The 27,872-nt window shown below is 38.1% G+C and overlaps 2 protein-coding genes across 2 annotated transcripts; both read right to left on the bottom strand.

The window, feature by feature from the left end:
* Nucleotides 1-2,426: 2,426 nt before the first annotated feature.
* Nucleotides 2,427-3,841, bottom strand: LOC126722508 (DEAD-box ATP-dependent RNA helicase 21-like). Its single transcript, XM_050425667.1, has one exon. The coding sequence runs from the start codon at nt 3,839-3,841 to the stop codon at nt 2,738-2,740; it is 1,104 nt and encodes a 367-aa protein (XP_050281624.1). The 3' UTR covers nt 2,427-2,737.
* Nucleotides 3,842-12,451: 8,610 nt separating this feature from the next.
* LOC126722507 (uncharacterized) lies at nt 12,452-12,793 on the bottom strand. The gene has a single exon (XM_050425666.1). The coding sequence runs from the start codon at nt 12,791-12,793 to the stop codon at nt 12,452-12,454; it is 342 nt and encodes a 113-aa protein (XP_050281623.1).
* Nucleotides 12,794-27,872: the final 15,079 nt, after the last annotated feature.

Genomic DNA, 27,872 nt, shown 5'->3' with positions numbered 1-27,872 from the left:
GAAAGGATATGGAAGAAGCTTCAAAAGTAAAAAGAGAAGCTGCTATTTCAAGTCGGGAAAGAAACACTAATCAAGGTAGTGGCCTTTGTCATTTTTATATATGCTATGAGTTGTTTCAATTTTAGGCTCTTAAGAGGAATTATGCGAGACTTGGTTTCTAAAATGTGAAAATTCTAGTAGATTCATATGGACAGAGAAAGGAAAAAAAAAAAAAAAAACTAGTTGAGATGGGACAAAATGTGGGTACCCAAATAACATGAAGGAATGGGATTTAAAGCGCTTTGTGAGCTTAATTTAGCTTCTTTTTTTTTTTTTTTTTTTTAATCGAGTTTAATTTAGCTTTACTAGCAAAGTAGGGTGGCAGTTAATGAGTGATAGAAGTTCACTTCTTTATAGAGTAAACTAAACAAAGCCAGATATTTTCTAACAAACAATTTCATGGAGGCAAATCTGAATGGAGCAGGTTCATATGCTTAGAGAAGTATCTTTAGGGGCGCGAATGATGCTCAGTATATGTATGAGATGTAGAATAGGTGATGTCAAGATTTGGAGCGACAAATAACTCTCCACCAAAGCTCCACCCCGAAGCTGTAGTGAGCTCACTAATTGATCATAGATGGACATAGCAGAGAGTGGAACTGAAGATTGATAGAGTTGTAGGATACCTGAAGCTAAATAGATTTGGATGCTACATAGTCAGAAGTGTGCATTCTATTTTGATTAAGGAGAAAGGAATGCAGAAACTAGAGGGGAGCACAACTGCACAAGTAGACACAAGAGCAAGAAGTTGTGGAAGAAGTAGATATAGACTCTTCAGATCGGTTTTGGCACTTTCTGGAAGCATGAAATAAGCTGCAAGAGTCAAAAAAATACATTTTTTCTGGGGATATTTGCAGAGTAGCTGTGTAAGGGTCTACAATGTAGTAAGTTAATATGAGTTTGGAATGAATAAGTAAACTAGCATCTCGAGTTTTAGAAACTCGAGATCCATATTAAAACTCGAGTCTCAAAGACTCGCTTTCCTAGTCTTTGTGCTGGATGAGCTGGATAGAAAATGCCACATAGATCTCGAGTCTTTAAGACTCGAGTTCTAAAAAGCAAAACCAGAACCGAAGAAGAACCGACGATAAAGAACAGACCTGAAGAAGAACCAACGATCTGACAACGAAGAACCAACGATCTGACTACGAAGAACCAACGATCTGACAACGAAGAACAGAGGAACGATTTGACGACGAAGAACAACGACAAAGAACAGAGGAAGAACAGATCTAAGTGGGTGATTGGACAATTTGAGTCTGATCTGCACGAAGAACTCAAAAGATCATGAGGAAGAAGTCTGAGCTACCCACCTGCTTCAATTTCGTTTCCATGTTCTTCATCATCATCATCCCAACAAGTTTTTGCCTTTTACTAGCGGAGGTAGCGACGGCAGAGCTAGGATCGGACGTGGCGGCGGTAATGGAGGCTGGATTGGAGGCGGTAATGGAGGCTAGAGTAGCGGCGATAATGGAGGCTGGAGTTGGTGGGTGTCATTGTGTTCTTGGAGATACACTGAAAGAAGAAGACGAAAGCTGATCTAAAAAAAAATGGGGGAACTCGAGTTTATAAAACTCGAGTTCTATGTGGAATATTTTCCACATTAGATGCTATCGGTTGGGTCTCTGCTTGGGTCTCGAGTTTTAAAAACTCAAGTTCTAATTGAACTTGAGTTTTTAAAACTTAAGATGCCAGTTTTCCAGTTTGTTTTGCAACCTAACAACTAACGATATTCTTAGAAAATTAACACTAAATGGAAAAAAAAAAAATTCCATTTTTTCTCTCTAGTTTACTTCAATTGTTAAAGTGGCAAGTTGTTAATGGTACATGATAAAATGGAATCAGTGACTGGCCCATATGAGAACTAATAAAAATTCACAAACTCAATTGCCATGAAAAATATTGTAAAAATTATTATGCCTATAACATTATTAAATAAGTTGTGAAAAATATTATCTCTTTTGGATGGGATAAATGTAAGGACTATAGATGGAATGATTACCACCTATTCTATTCTAGATTTTTGCCTTGAGGAAGTGGAAAATCAAGGTTCTAATTCCTTTCTTTAGCTTTTTTTTTTCCTTATTCAATAAATTATACTATAGGAGTATTTACATCGGCTTATATAAAAGTCGTGGTTTATTTTATAATAAAAACCTAGTCTTTGCAGAATTTCCAGCACCACTTCCTCTGGGAGATAGTCTGACATTCCTAACCCAAATTTCAGCTTTGGTTCGACTTTCTCTGTTTTTTTTTGGCACTGTTCTGCTTTATTATAATCAAACTAATTAGCGCCAAGATTTTTAACTTTTATCAGAATAATTAGGGACAAGACTCCCGCCATGTACCAAATTGGAGCAAAATGGACCGAATTGGACTTAAGTAAATTGAATAAACAAACCTACAATACAGTTGAAATAAAATCAGAGATCAAATACAGCATTCTCAACTGATATCATCGTGCAGATATTCCTACAATAAATAATCAGCAGAACAGCAAATATACTACAGCAGAAAAATGTAATGACATAAATTCCCCCTTCAAGGAAGGCAGGTCTTAACAATCAGGTCCCAAAAATCCTATTATCTATTGCAGTTCCTTGCCTGAATCACTAAGTATAAGCTACTAAAAACTGTCATATGGCACAATTGACACGGAGACTTCGCCTAAAAGTGTCTTCACAAGCTTCGAACTTTCTCAATGGGCAAAAACGTAGTCATTGCGTCTTGGTGGTCTATCAGGAACTGAACCCGGCTTGAACTTGGAAGCCTCGTGTCTTGCAAGTTCATTAGGAACACTACTGTTACTCTGGATAAGCATCTGCTTGAGATCATAGAAGACATCAGAGTCTGAAAGAGTCAAGAATGTAGTGGCCACACCCGTCTTGCCTGCACGTCCTGTTCGTCCAATACGATGCGTGTATGTGTCAATACTCCCATGCATATCGAAATTTATGACTTGGGCGACATTGGGTATGTCAATCCCACGCCCCGCAACATCGGTGGCAACGAGGACATTGTATCTTTTTGTCCTAAACCCCTCAAGACTAATTTCCCTCTGCTCCTGCGACTTTCCACCATGTAAGGTTGTAACACGATAGCCTGCCTTATCCAAGTTCTTGGCAACATTATCTGCATTCTTCCTAGTGTTAACAAACACAATTGCAGTCCTATCACCAAGTTCGTTAAGCAATCTTTGTAACCTAGAAAACTTCTCCGATTCCTTAACCATCATCACATGTTGGGATATCAAATCGGTGGTCTTTCCAGCAGTGCCTATAGTTACCACAACAGGATTCCTCAGATACTTTCTAGCAAGGCACTCCACTGCAGGCGGCATGGTGGCACTAAACATATAAGTGGTTCTATAAATCTTCTTCTCATCAAGCTCTTCGTCTTCGTTTTTGGGTTTCAAATTGCTAGAAGGCATTGCATCCAACACGCCCATAACCTGTGGCTCAAATCCCATATCTACCATACGATCAGCCTCATCAAGAACAGCATAATTACACTGATTGAGAACCGGGTAACGCCTCTCCAAACAATCAATCAAACGCCCCGGCGTAGCAATGACAACCTCACACCCTTGCCTAATCCTAAACCCTTGTTCCTCAATGGATTGCCCACCAACAATGGAGACCACTCTGATCCCCAAATGCTTAGCAAACTTATTAGTTTCTTCCTCGATCTGTTGAGCAAGCACACGAGTGGGTGCCATTACAACGGCATAAGGCCCTTCGGCCTCGTTCTCTTCACTCATTGGAGGTAGCCTAGATACTGTTGTGTGGTTATAAGTAAACATGAAGTTCCAAACCTCAATATACTGCTTTCGGATGTTAATTTGTTATAAAAAACAGTGGTCAGAATCCTTAAATACGATTCTTTGGTTTTGCAAGCTGGAATTGGTAAATATAAATGAAAGACTGATGTTATTCCCTTTTTCATATACTGAACTTGTCACATCTAATCCCTTTTTAATATCAAATGTGTTTTACTCTTTCCATTTCACTAGACATGCTAAGATTTTTCTGATATGATCTGTCTTTGCCATATGATACTCTGTTATGTTCGTGAAATGTTTTCCCTCATTGTAAATTAAACAAAGTATAGGATGATGCCAAACATTTAAAAGTTGTATTAGCCATGTAACTGTAGGTGGAGTCATGACGGTATAGAACCCCAAATAACTGTATTTTGACAACGGCCAAACCTCCCTGTTCAACACTCCAGGATGCCAGAGCACTCTGAGGCATCACCCAAACATACCAAACACCATTGACCAAATATCATACGCAAAAACAACAATGGAGTAACAGGTGATCAGCAGACTCACCACTCCGTTTACACAAGGAACACCAATCTACCACACACAATCCTTGCATACAGAGATTATCCATGGTTAAAATTTTCCCCTCAGTGGTTGTCCATGTAGAGCAAGCTATCTTCCTTGGGACCTTTGCCTTCCATATAGGCTTCCAAGGAAAAGAATAATAACCAGTAGTAGATAGAGCTTTATAATAAGATTTCACCTCAAAACTTCCACTTGTAGTTGTGGGGCCATCTTATAAAGATCCTCTCCAGCTCCTATTTTCACAGAATATCAGTAGTTGAAGAAAGACTGCATAGATTCCAACTCCCAGTCTTCACAGGGCTTGTAAATATGTCATTTCAAAAAACAGACCCATTCTGTGACTGCATCACATCTGCCACTGCAGCATTTTTATCCCTGGCCAACCGGAATAGGTTCAGAAAAGCATCATGTCCCCACGCCAACAATTGAACCAAAAAAGAATATTAGCACCACTCACCACGACAAACTTTAAAATCTAGACCAGCCTATTCCACCCATTTCGAATGTATTTCTATAAGCTAACCCCATGGGACACTGACACCAGTGACTCAACCGTCATTTAATTACCCTACATGCTACCATATTTTGAAGCAATTACTATACGCCAGTAGGCATTCTTCTCAGTCAAATGTCACCAAAGCCACTTCCCAAGCAAGGCTTGATTGAAACAAACCAAGCTTCAAAATCCCAAACCTCCTTTCTGAATGAACATTGGACGTAGGTGCGGTGAGAAGTGGGCAAGTGGTCCCATACTTTAATGTAGGGGTGTGCGTAAAGAAGATAGTCTTGAATACTAAGTGGGTAGGTGACAAATCTAAAGAAACTAAGCATACTAAGTATAAATTGTGAGATACAGGGAATAAGAGCAATAGATTTCAGGTAGGGATGGTTGTAGAGAAAAGCTGTAAAGTGGAAGTTGTCAAATTAAGAAAATAGGAGAGACTTATTTTAATAGAATTTGTCGAGGGGAAGTGACAACCAACTCAGTTAGCATTAATGTTCCTCAAATAGATTTAGAAGAATCCATTAAGAAATAATTTTGGGAGGGTATGAATGAGTTTATTCAAAGTATATAAAAAAGGATAAAGGTTTTTATTTGGGAGACTTGAATGGTCATGTTGGGATAGATAGTGGGGAATTGAGGGAGTACATGGAGGGTAGGGATATAAAATAAGAAATGAGCTGCTTTAAGCAGTCTTCATTTTCTACTATGCTAGATTTTTTTGGACTCGGTACTTTTTATTGACTTTAACAACCCATGTACTGTATAGTATTGTATCATGAACAAACAAAAGAGGAGAGTTTCCGTCACCCTTTTACTTTCTTCCCAACTTGAAATGCAGGCTACAACTTTATGTAATGTCCCATTATGTACTTTCATAACTAAAATTAAAATAAGCATGGGAATAGGGTCTTCTCGACTTAGTTCTCTTGAATTATTGGAAAAGCCAATTCTGCTTCTATTAACCATGATTTGAGGACCAATTGTCCAAATAGAAAACCAAACCCACTTCCTCCATTTTCACCAAAATCGAGTCTGTCCACGTATATGAAATAGCCTAGTTAACATGATCATATATCATTTCAGTGTTCAACTTTCAAATTACCCCAAAAACACTGCTATCGAGTTTGCCAACATTCATTGTAAGCATTTGGGTCTAACACAAGACACCTATCGTACAACCAATCAGCCTGCACTTGCTTTTTCCTTTTCTCTTTTTTGGGTTTATGTAAAGGGATTAGCCCACACCTTTGCCATAAGCATGTAGCTATTTCCAACCAAGCTAACATGGAGAAAATCCTTGATATTGATGCCACCACTTGGTATTTCGGAATCAAAGTGACATAAATAGAATTGAAAGACTTCTCGGACTTCTTCTCAAACTTGAAGTTATTATAGGGCTCTATTTCCACAAAAGTCATTCTTATCACTTCAGTAATAACCTTCATTTATTTTTCATTGTTCTCTAACACTTGGTCTCTGGCCACCATTTCTAGTAGCAAGACAATTTATCTTACTCTATAGTCTTGTCTCTCTAACATTTGCATTGCACTTTTACTTCTTATTGCTTTGCCTCAAATTTAGGTCCCCATAAAGAAAGGTACAGAAGCTAATCCACCACCCTCAATTATCTGCATTTTTCTTTCTTTAAAATTTGATTTCACATGCTTTTCTCCCAAATTTTGTTTATTGATTCATGCATTGTTTCTATTTTCTAGTTTTTATTATTAGGTTCAATTCTCACTAGCCACTAAGGGCTTTTTAGGTACCTTTTGTCCCCAGGTTTTCTTTCTTGTTTTATCAATTGCTTCGACTTGGTTATATTGGGTTTTTGAGATTTGTTAAGTTGATGATAGAGAGGTGTATTTCTTTTTTGTTTTGGGTTTCTAGTTATTTTTATTTTATTTTTTCTAGGGTAATGCTTCTATATGATGGTTCTTCATGCCCAAAAGTGTCAAGAGGATTCTCTCTCTGAATTTACATTAACTGAAATGAGGTCATTCACACTTAAATTTGACTCTTCTTCATGTCCACAAGATTGAGAGGATTCTTCCTTTGAATTCATTCTGAGGTAAAGTCATCCTTCTCATCGCTTCACACTTCTGTAATTTAGCAGCTTAATCCGCAAGAAATTTGACAACTTAGTTCCATCCAGATTCATAACTCCCTTTTTCTTTGGTATAAATGGTTGATTGTGTGGATTTTATATAATTGGTTGCTTTCTAAAATGGTATTGGTTAGTTTTACTTAGTTGTTCAATTCATTTTTATATCTCAACTACTAAGCTTTTGTTGCATATATTGCTACCAAATTTCCAGGTCGACTTCTGATGAAGAGAGAGTATGCCAGCTTGAAGAGATACGCCAACAGAAGACATTTATACAGCAGCTGGAGACAATACTTAAGCAGCTGACAGGAAATGGCAAGGCAGACAGAAAATGGCCACTTAAAATCACAATTGATCATTTTGATTCAACAATTGAGGGGCCAGGTTATACTTTGTTATGTTTTTGTTATAAATAAATTATGTTATTTTTAAAATAAATGTATTTCTTTATGCAGTTTTTAGATTTGTGTTAAAATTTTAATTGGAGTTATTTATTTTTTTTCCTTTAGTCTGGAGACATGTTTAGTGGTGTTGGAGATCAAAGTGCGACACAAGTACAACAAGGATCCCCTTATGCAAATCAGGAAACGTGACCTCATTATTTTGATGAACGAAAAATGGGAAAACGTGACCTTAATGTGGGACTGAGATTCTGTCGTGATATTTTGCTACAGTTGGGAAATTATGGTCTTAATTTGAGACTGGTAAAATCTGTGATTGATATGAAAAGTAGTTTGTTGTATGTTTAGTAGTAGTCTTCAATGAAATTTTAGTAAATTTTGTGTTATGATAGGATGTTCTTTATTGTGTAGTTCTATAATCACAACAATATTTTTCACTATGGTTGAGTAGGTAGGTGTTTATCATCTACAATTGACAATTTGTCTGTAGGTGTAAAATATTTTGTGAAATATTTTGTACACCTAGAGTTATTGTTCTTAATTACATGGTTACGTTCAATGACCAAATATACTATGAAAAAAGTTATGGATTATACTTCATAATGATTTAGAAAAAATGATTATTAAGCTCCAATACTGATAGCATATACTTTTTTTTTTCTTTTTCTTTTCCAAGCAACCTATAATTCAAAAATTGATAGTGAGAAAAATATTGTAGTTTGCTGTTTTGATAACATATAGGAATTTTTTCCATTTTCTTTGAATTTATGAAATGATTTTAAAAAATTGAGCTGTGTTTTCAAATAAGACCAAGCTACAAGAGAAAATTGCGAGTCATTATTATTATTATTATGATTGTGATTTGAAGATATAACAGCAAGTTGGGTGCTTACATATAAAAAGGATTTTAAACAGCAAAATTCCTATACAATGAGCTAATTCCAGTAGCATGGTTGCAAGATTTAATTCTCCCTGCAATATTACATCTAAATCACCTTGAGCCAAATTTTACTTTGTTTAAACAATATTTGAAGCACATCAAATACATTATGTCATCAATGCAATTTGAGATACAAAGATGCAATTTATTAGAATGAAGAAAATGTTGAAGGAAAAGTCACATGTTTTTTATTAAAATGCAAAAGTCATAAATTAAATATCGAAGATCCTAAGAGCAGATAAAGGGTAAAAAAAAGGAAATGAAAAAAATACCAGTGAGTTCAATCAAATAAGCCTTGGTATCCATTTCAACATCCTGCGGCCAAAAAGAGAGGAAGTTCATGTTTAAAAGAATCGATCTTACTCGTTTAGGTGAATAGTCTTGCCTTCATCCTGAAAGCCAACTTCTACCCAGAAAAGAATTTACTTTATTAGCTTAGGTTTTAAAACTTTAACCTTCTTTGTTTTGTTATAATTTTTGTTTTTATATTTAGGAAGGAGGTGATAGGCCACAAGGGCCAAATCATGTAAATCCCTCTTTCCAATTTTGTAAAAAATTTAAACACAAAAATATATATGAAAGAAAAAGAAAGTTTATTTTATTATATGTTTACTGTTTTCATTTATGTTATGCTTTATGTTTATTTTATCACATATAAAATTCCTATACAATGACATAAAATGTAAACATATCAGTTAACAAAAGTGAAATGAAATAAACCAAACTGAACCTGTTGGCGAAGGATCACACCTTTACACTTTGTCTGTGAAGGCAGTTTCCTTGATTTCAACACCATCAACTGCCCTTTCTTGTTAGAGATTTAGTTCTTTCCCTATGCTGACACGTGTCAATTTTGATAAGGTATCTCATTTTTGAACCAAGAAAAGATTAACTCCTCAAAGTATAAAAGGAAAAGAAAGATATTTCCCTTCCTTATTTCTCTCTTCTTCCCTTATCTTCTTCTTCTTCAACCTAAAACCTAGAATTATTTTCAAACACCAAGTCATGGGTGTAAAACGTGGCTTGAGATCTAGTTCTGCAAAATTTTCAGAACCTATACCTTCTAGGAGGAGATGAAAATCCTTCCATAGAGGAACAATGGATTATCCCTCCCTTCTTTGAAGGCTATCTGTTTGATAAAAGTCTCGATTGGGATTTAGCACCTTGTTCTGAAGACCCTCCCTACACGGCATGTGGGGAACCCGATGATCTTTTGATCATGGATCTGGAGTTAAAGCACATTCCTAGGCTTGGCACCTGTAGAGGGGACTTTGCTCCCACCATAGATGTGGTCTTTAAATCCCACACTTTTGTTTCCAGAGGTTGGAGAAGCTGGTGTTGAACAGTGTTGGCTCATCCTCTTTTCATGGATATCTTATAGATAGTGAAACTTATGGACACCATTCTTGTGTTCTCTGGTCTAGAGATCAGCAAAGATAGTGAAATTCCACTACTCATACCTTTTCCATAGTGTGTCAAGAAATCTCTCCATCTTTAGAAGATGTCTACGAGATATTGAGACTTTCCCTATTTGGAGATGGTGAAGTAGTTAACATCTCTTTATCTCCTGATGAGTCTAAAGATTCCTTGAAGATGCAATGAAGAAAACTTTAAAGAAACCAGTCCTAAAGGAAGCAAGGAAAGGGAAAGCCCCCAGGAAGGAAGTACTAGAAGATACTAGTGTTGGTGAAGACAAGGGTTGTAGGGCCAACTTCTTTGGATGGATCAGGTACTTTTGGAGGGAATATGCTAATGGCGTGGATGAGGAAGCCAATAGAGACTCCCTGAAGGAAGGCACTGACTTTGTTGTTGGAGAAGGTAATTCTAGCCATTATGAACTTGAAGCCTTTATTGCCTTTTTACTTTCTCGTCATTTGTTTGAGGGATATCCCCACGAGAAGATTCTGAGCAGTCATTTCCCTTTAGCTGTTAAATTAGCCAAAGGACAATCCTTTCCTCTTGCTCCTTATTTCCTAGGAACTTTGTGTATTCTCACTTAGATCATTTTACTCTTGACTTGCAATGCTCATGGGGTAGATTTCAAGTTGAAACCTTTAGACCCGTTGCCTTTTTGTAAATATGGTTGTGGGAATACTTTAGGAATTATGCCCCTGTCCCTAAGGTGTTAAGTTCTTATAGGACCAATATGCCATCACCCCAAGGGCAGCCACGCTCTTGGCGTTGGAACAAAATGGTAGTGTCTTCAAACAGTTTTCTTAGCAAAGTATTGGATGACCCTACTGATTGGATAGCCAAACCTTACTCTGCCTTAGAGGGTGGACTTCCCCCACTGTTCACTTCCTTAGAAAGCATTTCTGTTTCCCGTTATAGAGACACCTCCTTGTCTGAGGAAGAACTTTCTTTTATTGCCTGTGCTTTTTCTTCTCATCTTTAGGCATGCTTTCAAAATGAGTATGAAACTCAAACTTATAATCCCCATAGGTTTGCCTGCCAATTTGGTTTTGACCAAAGCATACTGGGACATCTCTCTACTTTAGCTTTACTCGGTGTAGTGGTCTCCTTAGCCTTTAAAAGAGAGAATCTCACCAAGATATTAGGATCAAGCCCCAAAATCCACTTTACTTCCCTTACTAGAAATGGATTGCCTTCATCCAGGTTCAAGTCATGGTGGTCCGACATTAGAGAGCATGTTAGGAATTTTGGGGAAAGTGGTGCCCAATGAGTGAATGTCCCACCTATTTTTTAGGGTGATTTGACTTTGAAGCTCCTTCCCAAAGCCAAACCTTCAGGCACTAAGAGGAAGAAGAATGCAAAAACCCCTTCTACCAAGAAGCCCAAGGTATACTCTTTTCTCTATAATGACTAAACTCTTGTAACATCTTCTTTTAATCAATGGCGCAAATAACATTTCTTCCTTTGTCCATTTTTGATTTTTGACAGGTTACAGGCTTTATTTCTCAGGCTCAACCCAAAGCAAAAGTCACTTCTTCACCCCAAGAGGTTTCTATATAGGAAATGACTTCTAATGAAGAAACAGAGTCTAACACTGAAAGGGAGGATTCAAATCGGGTGTATGCCAAAAATCCTCAGGAAAAAGAAGATTTAATAGAAGCTACTTCCAAAGAGCAAGAGAGTGAAAGCACCCAGACAAAATTTGATCCATTGCTCTCATTGATTTCTCATGATTTGAGAGCAATCTGTTCTCAATTGCTCTCTAAATATCCCGAAACCATGAAGGATACCAGCAAATGGACCTTGTCATTTAGTGGCTTTCTCTTACAGCAAATTGGGTTTATCATATCCCAACTACAGTCAAAGGGCAAAAAGGATTGTCTAGCTCTTCCCCTTGAAAATTTCCTTTTCACACTGAGTGAGGCTGAGGGCCTAAGTGTTAATGTCTGCTGGTTAAAGAGCCGTGTCATTGCATTGAGGGACTTAAAGAAGGCAGGATCCTCTGTTCATGCTTCCTTATCCTCACTTCACGAATTTAGAGTTAAGGAAAACTCTTGTATCCACAAAGCAAAGGAAACATAATTGGCCTTATAGGTATGTAGAACTTCAATCAATCAGCTTCAAAAATCTATCAACAGACTTCAAGTGGAATTAAAATCCCAACAAGAAGCAAGTTTTGCCCTTCAAGCTCAACTAGAAGGTGTCATAGCAGAACGTAACTCTTTGAGAAAAGAGGTTGAAAAGCTAGAAAGCAAGCTAGGAGCTTTGAGCGATCCAGACTTCTCTCTTGAAAATATTAGTTCTCTCACAAACATTATCTGATTTCCAAGTTGTAATAATTTATGGTCTTGAAAGGCCATGTGGTTGTATTATAAACTTTACTATGCTTTATTCAGTTAAGTTATCTAGACTGTGCATGCATATCATGAACACTAGCATACGAAATAGCCGAATAAAAGACTTTGTTTATAATAGTATAAGTATTGTGAAACACAACATTAGTTTGACATGGTGGCGGCAAAAAAAAAAAAAAAAAAATTTTTTTTTTACAAGATTAAGCATGATACTTCTTAAGGCGATATGCCTTTATACCTGTCTGGTCCTTTAGCCAATAGTGTCTTGTTGGATGTGCTTCTTCCACTATATATGGTCCTTCCCATTTTGGAGAAAATTTGTGTTTAACAGTTCTAGGCACTCCTCACACATACAGGGTAGTTTTCCAAACAAGTTCTCCCACTTGAAACTTTCTTTCCCTAACTTGGCCTTCATGTCTAGCATTCATATTAGCTTGGTAAAGGCGGTTATGAAAGGCAGCATTATCATGCATTTCTTCCATAATTTCCAAAGTAGCTTCTTTGGGTATCCCTGCAATCTCTGCTAGTTTCACTGCTAGCCTTACTAAATCTATTGGGATAATAGCATTTGTGCCATAGACTAAAGAAAAGGGTGAAGCTCTTATAGCTTGTGACTTGGCTGATCTATGAGCCCACAAAGCTGTAGGAAGTTCCTCGTTCCATCCCTTTCCATTCTCCTTAGTCATTTTCCTAATAACTTCAGTAATCTTTTGTTAGAGGCCTCACCTTGACCATTTCCTTTGGGATAATAAGGCTTCGATGTCGTGTGAAAAATGGAGTACCATTCTGTTAAACGGCGCACATCCTTGTTCAGAAATGGTGTGCCATTGTCAAAAATAATTTTGCTGGGTACCCCAAAACGACATATTATATTCTCCCTCAAGAAATTAGCCACTGAGCTACCCATTGCCTTCTTCATAGCCACAACTTCTACCCACTTGGTAAATAGCTCAATGGCTACCAATATCCATGTACATCCTTCAGGGGGGGGGGGGGGTTTATAAGTCCTATAAAATCTAGCCCTTGCTGTGGAAAGGATATAGAGCTACAGTTGGATAAAGACTTTGATGGCTGGTGTGTATTTCATCCCCTTGCCTTTGGCATTCTTGACACTTTTTTACAAAGTCTTGAGCATCCCTTTGCATTGTGGGCCAGTAATATCCCTAGTGTAAAGCCATTTGCCATAGCTTTCTCCTACCTGGGTGTCTTGCTGGCTCTCTTTCATGCAAATCTGAAGGAACACCATTGACATCTTTAGTGGGAATACATACCATCCACCTTCCTTGAAATCTTCTCTTGAATAACTTCCCATCTACTACCTTGAACCTTGTCACATATTTTCTCAACTTTTCTCTTTTTACCCGATCAATAGGTAGTACACCTTGTAAAAGGTATCTCAAGTATGGATCCTACCAATCTTCTTCCAACAATTCGCCATTACAAACCTCTGCTTGGTCTGGGTGAATGATGGAACAAGTTTTACAACTCCTTGCTCCTCCTTAGTATCATTGGCCATTTTTGACCAAAAGATCCCTAGCCTCTGTAGTCTTCTATACAGGCTGACATCAAGGTTTACACCATAAATATCATAGTGCAACTTGTGCAACAATGTTAGTCCTTTTTGCCTTGAGACACACTTCATCAGCAAACCTTCAGCTCCTCTGAAAAACAGATCCCTATTGATTTTGAGGAAGTCTTTCATATTTGCTAGTAACTCTGACTTAACGTATTTCCCTTGAGTCATTGCTTTCACCAAGGGTTCTCGCCAATCTTGAGGGAAACACAACTCATCTTGGACCAAACCATGTTGTTTCTCCACTTGAAGTGTCATTTTCTCTTTCTTCACTATAGACTTGGTGGCTAGGGTAGCTAGTGAATCAGTGAGCTTGTTCTCATTCCTACCACCTTGTATTCTATGGAAGTAAAGTGTTCCATAATCCTCCGCACTACAGCTCTGTAAGTAGCCAAGATAGGATTCTTTACTCCATAAATTCCTTCAACTTGCTTTATTACCAACTCAAAAACATCAAATATCTTCAACCTTTTTATGCCTAACCTTTTGGCGGCCTTCATTCCTACCAACAAGGCCTCATACCCTGCTTCATTATTAGAGCAGGGAAAACACAACTGATAAGCAAACGTATGTTCCTCCCTTAGTGACTTTCATACCACTTCTATCCCTTCTCCCTAAAATGTAGACAAGCCATCAAAATACATTGACCACTCTTGCTCCTCTGCCACCAAGACTTCCTGTTGGGGAGGTGAAAAATCACTTGTCCCTGGGAAGTTAGCCAAGAGATCAGTTACTGCCTGGCCTTGAATGACGGTTGGTCTTATGCATTTGATGTCAAGGTACGATGTCAGGATGGCCTACTATGCCATTTTCCTTGACAATTGAGGGTGTGTTAAGAGATACTTCACATGATTGCTCTTGGTCACCAACTGCACGCGATGCCCTAAAAAGCAATGATTGAACTTTGACACAGGAAAGGCTAAATACAAACATACATTCTCAGTAGTTAAATATCTTAACTCTGGTCCCTTCATAAGCTTGCTAATATAGTACACTGGCTTCTCTATCCCTTCCTGATCCTGAGCTAGTAATGCTCCCAAGGATTGCTCTATGTTGGCTATGTACAATGAAAGGGGTTTATTAGGCAAAGGGGCCACCATTGTGTGAGGGTCCACCAATATCATTTGAATTTTCTTGAATGCTTTTTGACATTAATCACACCATACAAAAGTCATTCCCTTCTTAGTCTACTCCATAGGAAGCTTCAAGATCTCAGCTAGACCTAGAATGAATATTCTTAAATAGGAAACTTTTCCCACAAAACTGCTCAACTCCTTCAGAGTTGTATGGGGATTGAGGGCAGTTATTGCTTCGGCCTTTGTGGGGTCCAAATCAATCTCTCTGCAATGAGCAAGAAACCCCAAGAACTTTCCTGAAGGTACCCCAAAGGCGCTTTTGGAAGGGTTCATCCTCAAGTTGTGCTTCCTGTATCTTTCAAAGACTTGCCTTAAATGTAGTAAATGCTCACAAGGATTCTTTTCCTTCACCACGAGATCATCAACATAATCTTCTACTTGCTTATGAGGCATATCACCAAAGATCAAAGTCATAGTTCTTTGGTAGGTAGCACCTGAATTCTTTAACCTAAAATGCATCATGTTATAGAAGTAGTTCCCAAAAGGTGTCCTAAAGGCAGTTTTCAGGGCATCTGCTGGGTCCATAAAGATCTGATTATACCCACTATAGCCATCCATATAGGAGAAGCATTCATGACCAGCTGTTGCATCCACCAGAATATCAACATTAGGAAGTGAGAATTCATCCTTTGGACAAGCTTTATAAAGATCCCGAAAATCCACACAAATTCTTATATGATTGGCTTTCTTCTTCGTAGGAACTATGTTAGCTAACCAACTTGGACATTCAATCTCCTCAATGAAACTTGCCTTTAAAAGCTTTTTCACTTTAGCCTTTATCTTTTCCTCTACATCCAAACAGTATTTCCTTGGTGGTTGCTTCACAGGCTTAGCATTAGGATCCACCTTTAACTTGTGCGTTACTAGGCTCAGACTCAAACCTGGCATTTCTTGGTAACTCCAAGAAAAAAACATCCTTGTATTCCCTTAACAAGGCTATTAGCTTTCTTCTTTCTTCTTTAGGCAAACTCTTGTTGATTTTCACTAGTCTTTCACCTTCTTCTCCATCATTCAGATCAATCTCAACTAGTTCTTTTTGCACATTCTTAACAATGTCATTCATGTACTCAGGAGCTTCTTTAGCAGGCCCCTCAGCTACATGAACCTTTTCTGGTTGTTGTATCGGATTAAGGGAATTAGGCTCGCCATCCTCCTCATCCCCTTCCTTCAACTGTCAGAACTCATATACCACCCGGACATCAGGCCTGGTGGTTCTTTTTATCTTGAGGGCCTTTCTGGCTTTACAACTTCATCATCATCTTCTTCCTCTATTTGCAAAGCAATGGGATTAAAACGAAGAATTTCGTTCTCACCCTTAAGCTCATACTCTTGATATAAAGCTGCCTCAGCAAAATGGAGCTCCACTCTATCAAAAGGCTTCAATAACCACTTGCCTATTCCTCCAAACGGCCTTCACACATTGATGATATCTGGAAGCCACAACTTTATATGACTTTAGCCATAGAGGCCTAAAATGATGTGATAAGATGTATTCCCCTCCATTACATCCATGAGAGTGGGTGCCCGAATTGGCCCAACCCTAAGATCCAGAGACACATGCCCTAGGGTACTCTGCTGTAATGATCCTATTCTTGCTACTTGTAGTGGCTTTGGAATGATTCTTTCTCTCAGAATTCCCAAGGCATTAAATGTTGGGAGAGGTAGAATATTGGTGGATGCACCAGTGTCTACCAAGGCCCTTTTGATTCGAGATGCTCCCAAAAAGGCAGTGAGATATAAAGTTCTATCGCCATCAACAACTTGGTTGGCTAGATCTTTACTAGTGACCGAATCCTTTGCTTCTTGGTATGCCACTTGCATTAAACTCCTTTCAACAGCTGCCATTTCATGATTCCTTTCCAACACCCTAGTCAAAGCTTGGGTTGCCTTTCTTCTAGCTAATCCCCTAAGGCCTATTCCTTCAAGAAAGCAATGTATCTTATCTTCCTGCTGAATTCTCGTTACCATTTCTTCATCTAACAAGGGTGGAGGCGTTGAGCTGCTGCTAGCCATGTTCTCTGCTTCTTCTTCCATGGGATCCTCACGACCTATTAAGAAAGTCATTGCTACCTCTGGTCTATGCATCCTTGGGTCAGCCCTCTTCCCCACTTTAATAATCAAATCTCCCTTGGTTACCTTATCATTGAAGATATTCCTCAAAGCATAGCAATCCATGGTATGGTGATCACATCTCTTGTGGTACATATAATAAAGTGGGCTTTGCTTTTCTTCCTCTGTAGGTTCACATTTGCATTTAGGCAACACCATTACATCATCTTTCAACCAAGTTTCTAGGATGCTATATAACTCTTTGGTGGACATAGTAAAAGGAGGGAGAATACCACCTCTCTCCTTCTTCTTACTTTTGATTACTTTCTTAGGTTCCACTGCTGCAATAACTTCTACCTTCTTGCCTTTTCTCCTCCAAAGCTGTCTAGGTGTACCCACAGCCTGTGAAGTCGAACCCTTTGAAGGCTTCCTCACATACATACTTGTTCTTCTCGCAGCTCCTACAAGCCTTGTAAAACTAGAAATCTGCAAGTTTTTAAGATAAGGCCGATATTCACATAAGCATACCTGCAATACAAACATCTACCAGCCTTTCCATCTCCATAGGGTCATAGCACAACAAAGAAAGGTCTCTGAACCTGCGAATATACTCCAGTAACCCTTTGCTTTTTGTGTTGCAAATCCAACAGTGTTAGCTTTTCTTCTAGAGCAAAGAACTTTTTCATGAGTTGCGTTGCCAAGTTGTTCCAACTCAAAAATGACCTTGGTGCAAGACTAGTGTTCCAGGTAAAAGCACGGCCTTCTAACGACTTAGAAAACTCCCTGAACCTCAACTCATAATCATGGGAGTGAGCTATCAGCGCATCTACATACTGCTTGATGTGCTCTCTAGCATTCCCCATCATGCCATCATACTTGGGAAAAATAGGAGGAGTGTAATTAGCAGGATAAGGTTTTCCAACTATCTCTTTAGGATAAGGAGGTCTAGTATCAACATAAACAACACTCTCCAACTTCTTAGCTTTAAACGAAATAGCAAATATGTCTTCCTTGGTCGGGTAAGGAGATCCTTGAGGACCTTGACCACCTTGAGGGGCTTGAGGTATGGCTGTCTTCTGACGTAGAGATTGGAATTTTGCCCACATAGCAGCCTGAGAACACTGAAGGTCTTCGATCGCAGCCATGATATTCCTATTCTCGAGATGACCAGCCTCACCAGAGGACTCTGTGCCTTCAGAGTGCTTGGATATGTGATCTGCACTTGGTTCTGGTCGATGGTTTTCACCTACACTAGTCAGTATCCTCGTAACTTTCTTCCTTGGAGGCATGGAGAAAATAACAACAAAATAGAGGTAACAAAGACACACTTAAAAGGGAATAACCAGAGATCCCCAGTGGAGTCACCAAAAATGTACGTACAAATTAGATTTGAGCTTATATAGAGGAATAAAATAAGTTATCTAACAGTACATTTACATGAAAAAGCTTTTAAGCGACAAATATGCTAGCCTTGACATGACATACAAAAAAGAAGAAGAAAGTGATAGCAAGAACGTAAATGGATATAAGATGTACGTGGAAAACCTTAGAAAAGAGATAAAAAACCACGTCTGAGCAAGAATGAAATGTTCTTGCTCTACTCAGATTATATTATGTGTGAAAAGAGGTCACTCTTGTATAATAAGGGTGTTCTTCCTTCAAGAGAAACATTGTCTTCTACCTTCCTATCTTATCAACTTTCTACTCTTCTCTACAAATATCTACTTGGGATCTTACCCTAAAAATACAGCTGCATGTTCCTCTTATAATATGAGGAATATGGTTGAGTACAAAGATAGGTGTCAAGTCATCATTTCTCTATTTTGGACCTTTCCACAGCTATGATATTTTCTGCTAAGCAGAGGATAGAAATTGCACCAACATGGCACTGGGACCCATGGGTAGTTAACTTTGCCATTGCTTGGGAAACCAGTCCTAGACATCAAGAAGGACATCAGGAGTGCTATGAATAGTACATGTGTCCCTGAAGTTGTCCAACATGCATTCAATCAATAAGGGGTGTCCTCATAGCTTCTAACCTTAGAAAGTCACTATCTCCCTTTTTCTGAGTGCTTGAGTACCATGTCACGTGCATATCTTACTTCCTTCCCAAGACAGTCACGCCTTTGGCACGGACCAAGAATAGGATCATATAGCCAATGCTTCCTCTTCCTTTGCTCACATCCATTCCATGTGTAAAGTCTAGATCCAACCACATATGCATTCTCCTATGTCTTAGTGGTGTTATGTACACCTGTTTAACCTGTTTAGCTTATAAAGTTATTAGTTATTTTAATATTATTACTTAATTAATGGTTGTTTTTATATGTTTATTTTTTTTAGAGAGTTTCAACCTATGACCTCAGCTCCTTATGATGCACTTTATCATCAGACCAAGACACCAATTGGTTTTTGGTGTAGGTGGGGATTGAACCCTAGATTTCTTATTCAATCGTTAGAGACTTTACCAATTGAGCTAACTAGAACCCACTTATATGTTTATTACTATATTTATAATTGTAATTGTATTTTAATTATAGATATATGGGAATTGATAAAAATTATATAGGTTAGGCATGACCTATTAATCAAATAAATTATTAAATGGGTCATTTGTATTGATTTTTACATGACTTGTTAATTAAACAAGTTAAATGTGTCGGGTCGGGTCGACCTGTTTAATAAACAAGTAGTATTCGGGTTGAGGATTCTTGACATGTTTACTAAACAGGTTGGGTTCGGGTTAACCCACATAGTTAAATACTCATGACTCAACACGACATGAACTCGACCTGCGAACATGAATTGCCAACCCTAAGTTTGGGCCATGCATAAAAAAAATATATAAATATTACAATTAATATATGTGTGACAAGCCCAAAGAGAATTGGGCCTTATGTGCATTGGACTTGTAAGCCAAATGCATTGGAGTTGTTGGCTGAGACTAAGTCAAGGACTTAAGGCCATCACAAGCAGAAAATTTGAGTGAAAATTTGATCTTATGACAATTGGTATCAGAGCATGGCTGTAATGTCTTCAAACACCAAGGTAGGGGTGATTGTCTTGGAGATCATAATTGGAGTTCTTGTAAAGGGAGAACAATTTTCTGTGTATGATAGATTGGATGCACTTTTTGTAGAAACATTTGTGATGCAGAATGAAATTTCTAAATAGAGGGATGTTATGTTGATTCATGTTGAAGAGTTGGCTGCTGTATTGGATGCCCATGGCAGTGCAGCAAGAGAGACCCAAAGCCAACTTGAGACGAAAATTACCTTATTTAAAAGGGCAATGCATGGCCTGCCTAAGGAGAGGGAAGTGGCCACCAAAGTGAAGGTGCTTGAACTAAAGCCTTTTAATGGTGCTAGGAGTGCCAAGGATTTGAAAATTTTCCTTTGGGACATGGAGCAGTACTTCAAGGTTGCAAGGGTGCATGATCAAGAGATGGTAACCATTACTAGCATGTACCTTTCAGGGGATGCCAAGTTATGGTGGAGAACCTATGTGGAAGATGATGCAGATGCTGGTAGAGGGAAGATTGACTCATGGGAAGCCTTAAAGAAAGAGTTGAAGGACCAATTCTTGCCTACCAACACTGCCTGGGTTGCAAGAGACTCGAAAAAATTGAAGCACACTGGTATAGTGAGAGAATATGTCAAGACATTTAGTTCTTTGATGCTGGATATCAAGAACATGTCAGAGGAAGACAAGCTGTTCAATTTCATGTCTAGCTTGCAACCTTGGGCACAATTGGAGCTAAAGAGGTAGGTAGTGCGTGATTTGCTCGTTGCTATGTTTGTTGCAGATGCCTTAGTGGAATACAAGTAAAATAAGCCTAGTGGGGATGATGAAAACGTAAGTCCAAGGACAATGGCAAAGATAAGCAGAAGAAAGATGGAAAGAAGAACAAGGATAAGCAAAAGAAAATTTTGGGTAACAAGAGTAAAGGGGAGAGTTCTACCTCTCAACAAAGCAAAGAATAACCCAAGTTGAATGCAGGCTGCTTCATATGTAATGGCCCTCATCGAGCAAGTGACATCCTTAAGCGTGAAAAGCTTAATACAATGGTTGCAGAAGATGAAAGGGAGCAGTCTGATGAAAAAGTTCCCAATAGGGTGAACCCCTTACAATTGTTGAATGCACTTAGTGCAAGAGGTACTTCTAAGGGGCTGTCTTATGTGCAAGTAGAGATGAATGGGAATGGGACTGAGGCAATGCTTGATACTGGTGCTACCCACAATTTTGTTGATGAACGCATGGTCCAATAGCTTGGTTTGAAAGTGAGCAAGTGTCCAAGTAAGATCAAGGTAATAAACTTATAAGCAAAACTTGTTTCTAGAATTGCTTTTGGTGTGAGGTTCAAGGTTGGCGAGTGGACAAGAAAGGTCAATTTTCTGATTATGAAGTTCGATGACTTTAATGTAATTCTTTGTGGCTGCCAAGGCTACCTTGCTGCCATTCATTAGGGTGATGCTGAATTTCGATGAGAAGCAGCCATGCTATGTTCTTGCTAAGTATGTGATAGGAAATAACAAGACTAGTAAGGGGAAAGAGCCAATGGTGTCAGCCATGCAAGTTGAGCATGGGTTGAAGAAAGGGGAGATTACTTACTTGGCTGCAATGATTGAAGTCAAGCAAGACAAGTTTGTTGAAGTTTCAAATGCTGTTGCTGGACTATAGGAAGAATTTGTTGATGTGATGCCTCTAAAATTACCTAAGACCCTTCCACCAAGGCGTGCTGTTGATCACAAGATTGAGTTGATTCTTGGTTCAAAGCTTCATTCAAAGGCTCCATATTGAATGTCCCTTATGGAGTTGGCTGAGATAAGAAAGCAATTGACTGAATTGCTTAATGCCGGCTACATTCAGCCCTCCAAAGCCCCTTACGGTGCTCCTGTCCTATTCCAAACGAAGTAAGATGGATCACTGCATAGGTGTGTAGACTATAGAGCCTTGAATAAAGTAACAGTGAAGAACAAGTACCTAGTTCCTTTGATTCAAGACCTGTTTGAAACAATGTGCAAGGCCACTTACTTCACCAAGTTGGACTTGAGATCGGGCTATTGGCAAGTGAGGATTGTTGAAGGGGATGAACCAAAGACAACTTGTGTAACTTGGTATGGTTCTTATGAATTTCTAGTTATGCCTTTCGGTTTAACAAATTCCCCTGCTACATTTTGCAATTTGATGAATGATGTATTTTATGAGTTTGTAGACCATTTTATAGTGAGTCCTTGGAGGATCACTCGGAACACCTTGGGAAGGTGCTGTCCAAATTGAGGGAACATCAATTGTATGTCAAGAAAGAGAAGTGTGAGTTTGCCCAGCAAGAAATTATGTTTTTAGGGCATAAGGTCAGCAAAGGTCTTGTGAAGATGGAGTAGAGGAAGGTGCAAGCTATCTTTGGATTGACTAACTATTATAAGAAGTTTGTTCAAGGGTACTCTAAGAAGGTTGCTTCTCTTATAGATTTCCTGAAAAAGGACAAGAAATGGGTGTGGACAGATGCATGCCAATAAGCTTTTGAGAAGCTCAAAGCTGCTGTGTCGAGTGAGTTGGTGCTGCATTTGCCAGATTTTGAGTTGCCATTTGAAGTTCACACTGATGCTTCTGACAAGGCAATTAGTGGTGTGCTGGTGCAAGAGAAGCATCCGGTTGCCTATGAAAGTAGGAAGCTGAATGAAGCATAACAGAAATGTTTCGCACATGAGAAGGAAATGATTGTTGTGGTTTATTGTTTGCTAGCATGGGGAGTGTATCTACTAAGGCCCAAGTTTATGGTGAGAACTGATAATATGGCCAATACCTTCTTCAACACATAGAAGAACCTGTCTCCTAAGCAAGCTAGGTGACAAGAGTTGCTGCAAGAATATGATTTTGTGTGGGAGAACAAATCTAGCAAGCATAACCAAGTAGTAGATGCACTTAGCCGCAAACAAGTGCTAGAGTATGTTGTTGCCTTAACCAGAGTTGAGTAAGATATTGTGGAAAGGATCAAGGAAAGTTCCAAGTTTGATGCCACTTACCAGAAATTAGTGCAAGATGTGACTGCAGGCCTAGTGCATCGCTACTGGCTTAAAGATGGATTGCTGTATGCAAAGGGTGGTAAGATGCTTATTCCTAGTGGGAAGATCCATAGAGAGTTGCTGAAAGAGACTCATGATCCACAATGGGCAGGACATCCTAGTAAGGAAAGAATGTATGCTTTACTGTCCCATTCTTACTATTGGCCTAAGATGGAGTTAGACATTGAGATGTATGTTAAAACTTGTCTAGTTTGTCAACAAGACAAGGGGTTAACTCAAAAGGAAGCTAGTTTTCTACAACCTCTTCCGATACTGGAAAGTCCATGGATTTCTATTACGAATTTCATTACTTGTATACCTAAAGTGAAGGGAATGGGTTCAGTTTTTGTAGTGGTTGATTAGTTTTCAAAGTATGCAGTGTTTATGGCTACTCCAAGTGATAGGCCAAGAATGTATTGACCTCTTGTGATAAATTAACCAATTAATTAGCCAAGTAAATTAATTAAGTTAATTAACATGCAATACGCATGGTAGCACAAACAAATCACTAATTAAGTTAAATGCAGCGGAAAAAGAAATTTGACACAGGTGATTTGTTTACGAATGGGAAAAACCACCGAGGCAAAACCCCACTAGGTGAATTTAAGGTCACCACTCCTGAGAATCCACTATTATCAAAACAAGCGGTTACAAGTAAAGGAATCCTAGTACCTTATGTTAGGTTCTAAAGACTTAGGAACTTATGTATTTAGAACTCTAATGTGTATTGATGGCAAACCATTATCAAAACAAGATGTTTAGTCGTGTTTAGACTTGCTCAAAGTTGTGTCATTTATGTAAAGTTGGATTTAAGTTGATGCAGATTTAATAGTGTACTTCGGCCTGGTTCGATCGATCAAAGTTTAGGCTCGATTAATCGAAATTCAGGCAGAATGCATTTTTCTGTAGAATTCCAGCTCAGCCCTAGTTCATATAAAACGTTTAGGGTTTTGTGTTTTTGCCCTAGGTATATAAGGCAAACCCTAGCCACGTTTTAGTGGCTCATATTGTTGTTTGTGTAAATCTCTTGTGAGATCTGTGAAGATCTTTCCTTTACACAAGTTTAGGATTATCAAGAAGGAGATTCATTCAAGAACTTGATGATCATTTAGTTACTGCCATAAAAACTTAAAGAAACACAAGCGGGTGTGCTTGTACTTGCTGGAGAATCCAAGAAAGAAGGAGTCCGTGGTCTCAGAGCTTGCATGTGGTCGTGCTAGTAAGTTTCTACTGGTAGGTAGCAATAGGATGTTAGTGGTCTAAGTCCTATTGTTAAACTTCGATTCTTTCATAGTGGATTCAGGTTTACCTTGAGGATAGCTAGGTTAAATCCTCCCCAGGTTTTTATCGGTTAGGTTTCCTGGATGATCATATCATTGTGTTATTTATCTTTTCGCTGCTATGCATGATATAATTGTTTGATATTGATAACCTAGATTTGGAATTTGGACTAAGTAATAACTTGGCTAATTACCTAGATTAATCCAATTGTGTTTTTAAGGGGTCTAAAAACTCACAAGTGGTATTAGAGCCGGTTGATCTCTTGTTGTTGATCTTTTGATCTCTGAGCTGATCCTTGACCCCTATTGTCATGGAAAACAACATTCTCTTGTTATTCCTCCTCACTTTGATGGGAATAATTATGCTTATTGGAAAGTAAGGATGAAAACATTCCTAAAATCAATTGATGAGAGAGTCTAGAACTCCGTCGAATACGTATGGGAGAAGCCCACTACTCCTGTTAGTGAGTGGAAAACTTCTCAAAAAAAAGCAGCCGTGTTCAATAGCAAAGCTATGAATGCTATCTTTAATGCTGTTTCTATGGAGGAATTTAAGAGAATCTCTAATGTTGAGGTTGCTCATACTGCTTGGAATGTCCTCCAGACTGTGCATGAAGGCACAAAGGCTGTCAAAATCAATAAATTGCAGCAGTTAACTTCTAAATTTGAAAGCATTAGGATGTCTGATGATGAATCTTTTGATGAATTCTATGCTGAACTTAATGATATTGTTAATTCTGCATATAACTTGGGTGAAATCTATGATTAACTTAGAATTGTTAGGAAGATTCTTAGATCTTTGACTGAAGATTTTAGACCCAAGGTGACTGCCATCACTGAGAGCAAGGATGTGGGCTCCATCTCTATTGATGAACTTGTAGGATCTCTTCAATCCTATGAGTTGGACCTACCTAAGACTAGCAAATCCAAATCAATGGCTCTTAAGTCAATTGATGATGTTGATGTTGGTGGATTTGATGATGAGCTCTCTGCTACAGAGATTGCTTACCTTGCCAAGAACTTTTGGAATTTCCTTAGAAACAACAAAAGAAGGGCAAGAGATAAGAACATTGCTAAACCTAGAAACTTTAGGAAGAACGATCCCACTAAGGTTAACAACACTGATAAACCTAGAGAAAAAGTAGGTCAATCTTCTAATAATTCTATGGGTCCTCAGTGTTTTTGATGTCAAGGGTATGGTCACATGAAATTTGAATGCCCTACTTACTTGAAGTCCAAGGGTAAGGCTATGGCTGTAACCCTTAGTGATGGTGAAGTTTTTGATGATGAGTCTGGTTGTGACGAGAATGGAAACTTCATTGCTTTCATTGCTATTGCTGTAGTCAATGAAAGTGTATCTGCTGAAGAGAACCCTTCTGATGGGGAACTCTCTGAGGATGCAGATCTTCAAGAAGCCTACAATAAACTTTGCAAAGTTGCTACAAAGGATGCTATGAATGTTGAATTAGGTTTGAAGAAAATTGCATCTCTTGAGCTTGATAAGAAAAATTTGCTTGTTAAATTGTTTGATGCTACTGAACTATTGAATAATGTGAAAACTGAGAACATGCTTTTGCTTGATAAAGTTAAGAATTTGGAACATGAGCTTTTTGTTGCTAGAGAGCAATCTAATAGATCTGCTAGTTCCAAACTTGATCATATGCTTAGTGTTCAAAAGTCTCCTTCTGACAAAATTGGGTTCAGTTTTGTAGAAAGCATCAATGTGTCTGCACCCAATTCCACTATCTTTATTCCTTCATCTTCTTCTGAACCCCCTGTGAGTGAGGTTGTGAGTGAGGCTGTCAAACCCTTAGAAGTTACACCTCCTAGGAGGATTAGGGTTGAACTGAAAGAGTCTAAACCTAAGTAGCCTACCATTTCTAAGGACAAGTCACATGATAAGGCTGTATGGGTTTGTCATTTTTGTGGAAAGTCTGGACACATTCGTCTAAACTGTTACAAGCTTCAAGCTGCTAAGAGAGCAAACAAACCAAAAGTACCTGTGCCTTAAGCACAAGATCCCATGGTACTCATTGGTGAATTGGTAAAGGCTCTAAACCTTTATTCCAATCCTAGAGTTGGAAATCATTCCCATGTGAATAAGAACTCCAATGCTCGTGGTGCATCTAAAAAGTTTTGGATGCAAAAGGCTCAATCTAATTGAGTCCTTTTGACATGGTCCTTGTGCTTCATTGCTATTCTTTGTGACCATTGTTCTTTGGTTTTTGTTTTCTTTGTTTCTAGGATTTACATTGCATAACATTCATGCATTTCATTCTAGGTTGTTTTTGTTTATTTTTTTTCCAAAATTTAAAAAAAGGAAGAAAAAGGAAGCAAGTTGTGTTTTGCACTATTTTCTTGGTTTTTGAAAACAAGGTTGGTCAATTTTTTTACATAACATGTATTTTGTACTTTGTTTAGCTTTGATGAGCTTACTTATTGCACTTTACTAGTTAAAACTTTGTAGTGCATGTTGTGTGGGAAAGATGTTTATGGTTTTGATCACTTTGTCTTGATTTTGAAGTCACATGTCTTTGACTGTCGGACTTGAACCTTTAGAGAAAGACATAAATAATCATCTCACCACTATTCACTAGCCAATCATGAACACCTTAGTGCATATCGTAAGATTTTGTGCTCGAGAAAGTGTAGCACATGCATAAAAAGATCATAAGGTGTAGTCTCGGTTTAAATGCTAAAACTGATGTGTACATTATTGGACTTAAAGCTAAATCAAATAATTGCCAAAATTGGTGTGTATATTATCCCGACTATTTTAATAAGTTTATGAATAATTAAAATTTGTGTGTACAATATGAGGCAAAATCAAGAAATTTACATGATTGCAAGCTTATGATCTAGGAGATGTGGGAGTTATATGATGTAACTCTTTTGGTAATAGTCTCTTTCAAATTCTATGTGATGAATTTTGTAGACTTTGTGTTTAATTGCTATACACATATTACCTCACATGTATCTCAAGTTTTTGCTAGTTGCACACACTACACAAGTTACTCTTTGCTAAACATTGTACGTGTTATTGTATGTGTCTTTGCTCTGACCAACCAAGTTTGCAAATACTTTGAGTTTTATGCAAAACAGATTTGATGCTTGAGAATTTATGGAGAACGTTTGATGATCTTAATTTTGGGAAAACTGGGTTTAAAACAGCTGTTTTTGAAATACATTGCATCACATACTCATGCATTTTATTCATCAATTTCAATACTTTGAGGTGTTTCTAAAATGTGTTAAAAAAAAAAACAGTGTTTTCTCAAAAATTTAATGAGCCTCTATCTATTTCGATTGATCCAATTTGTTTTTCGATCAATCAAAATTGTTTTAAAATTTTTAAAAGAAGCCTCTGTCTGTTTCGATCAATCGAAACTGATTTTCAATCAATCGAAAATCGTGAATTAGGTTTTTTTAAAATTAGAGTTTGACTTGTTCAAACTTATTTTTCAAAAAGTTTTTCAAACTTTTCTCTCTCTCCGAATTGGACAAGGCTCGCCCACAAATTTTTTGTCGTTTTCCTCCGGATTTTTTGCAAGGTTTTCCTCTCTATAAGCCAGTAAGTCCTTTATGATCTTCTTTTGCATTTTATTTCATGTTTTCATGCATTTTTCCATACATTTCATTGGGTATTTTCGAAACTTTTCAAA

This window comes from Quercus robur, chromosome 4, assembly GCF_932294415.1.
Source record: "Quercus robur chromosome 4, dhQueRobu3.1, whole genome shotgun sequence".
NCBI lineage: Eukaryota > Viridiplantae > Streptophyta > Magnoliopsida > Fagales > Fagaceae > Quercus > Quercus robur.
Note: the sequence above shows the minus strand (reverse complement) of the source record. Positions and strands in the feature narration are given on the sequence as shown.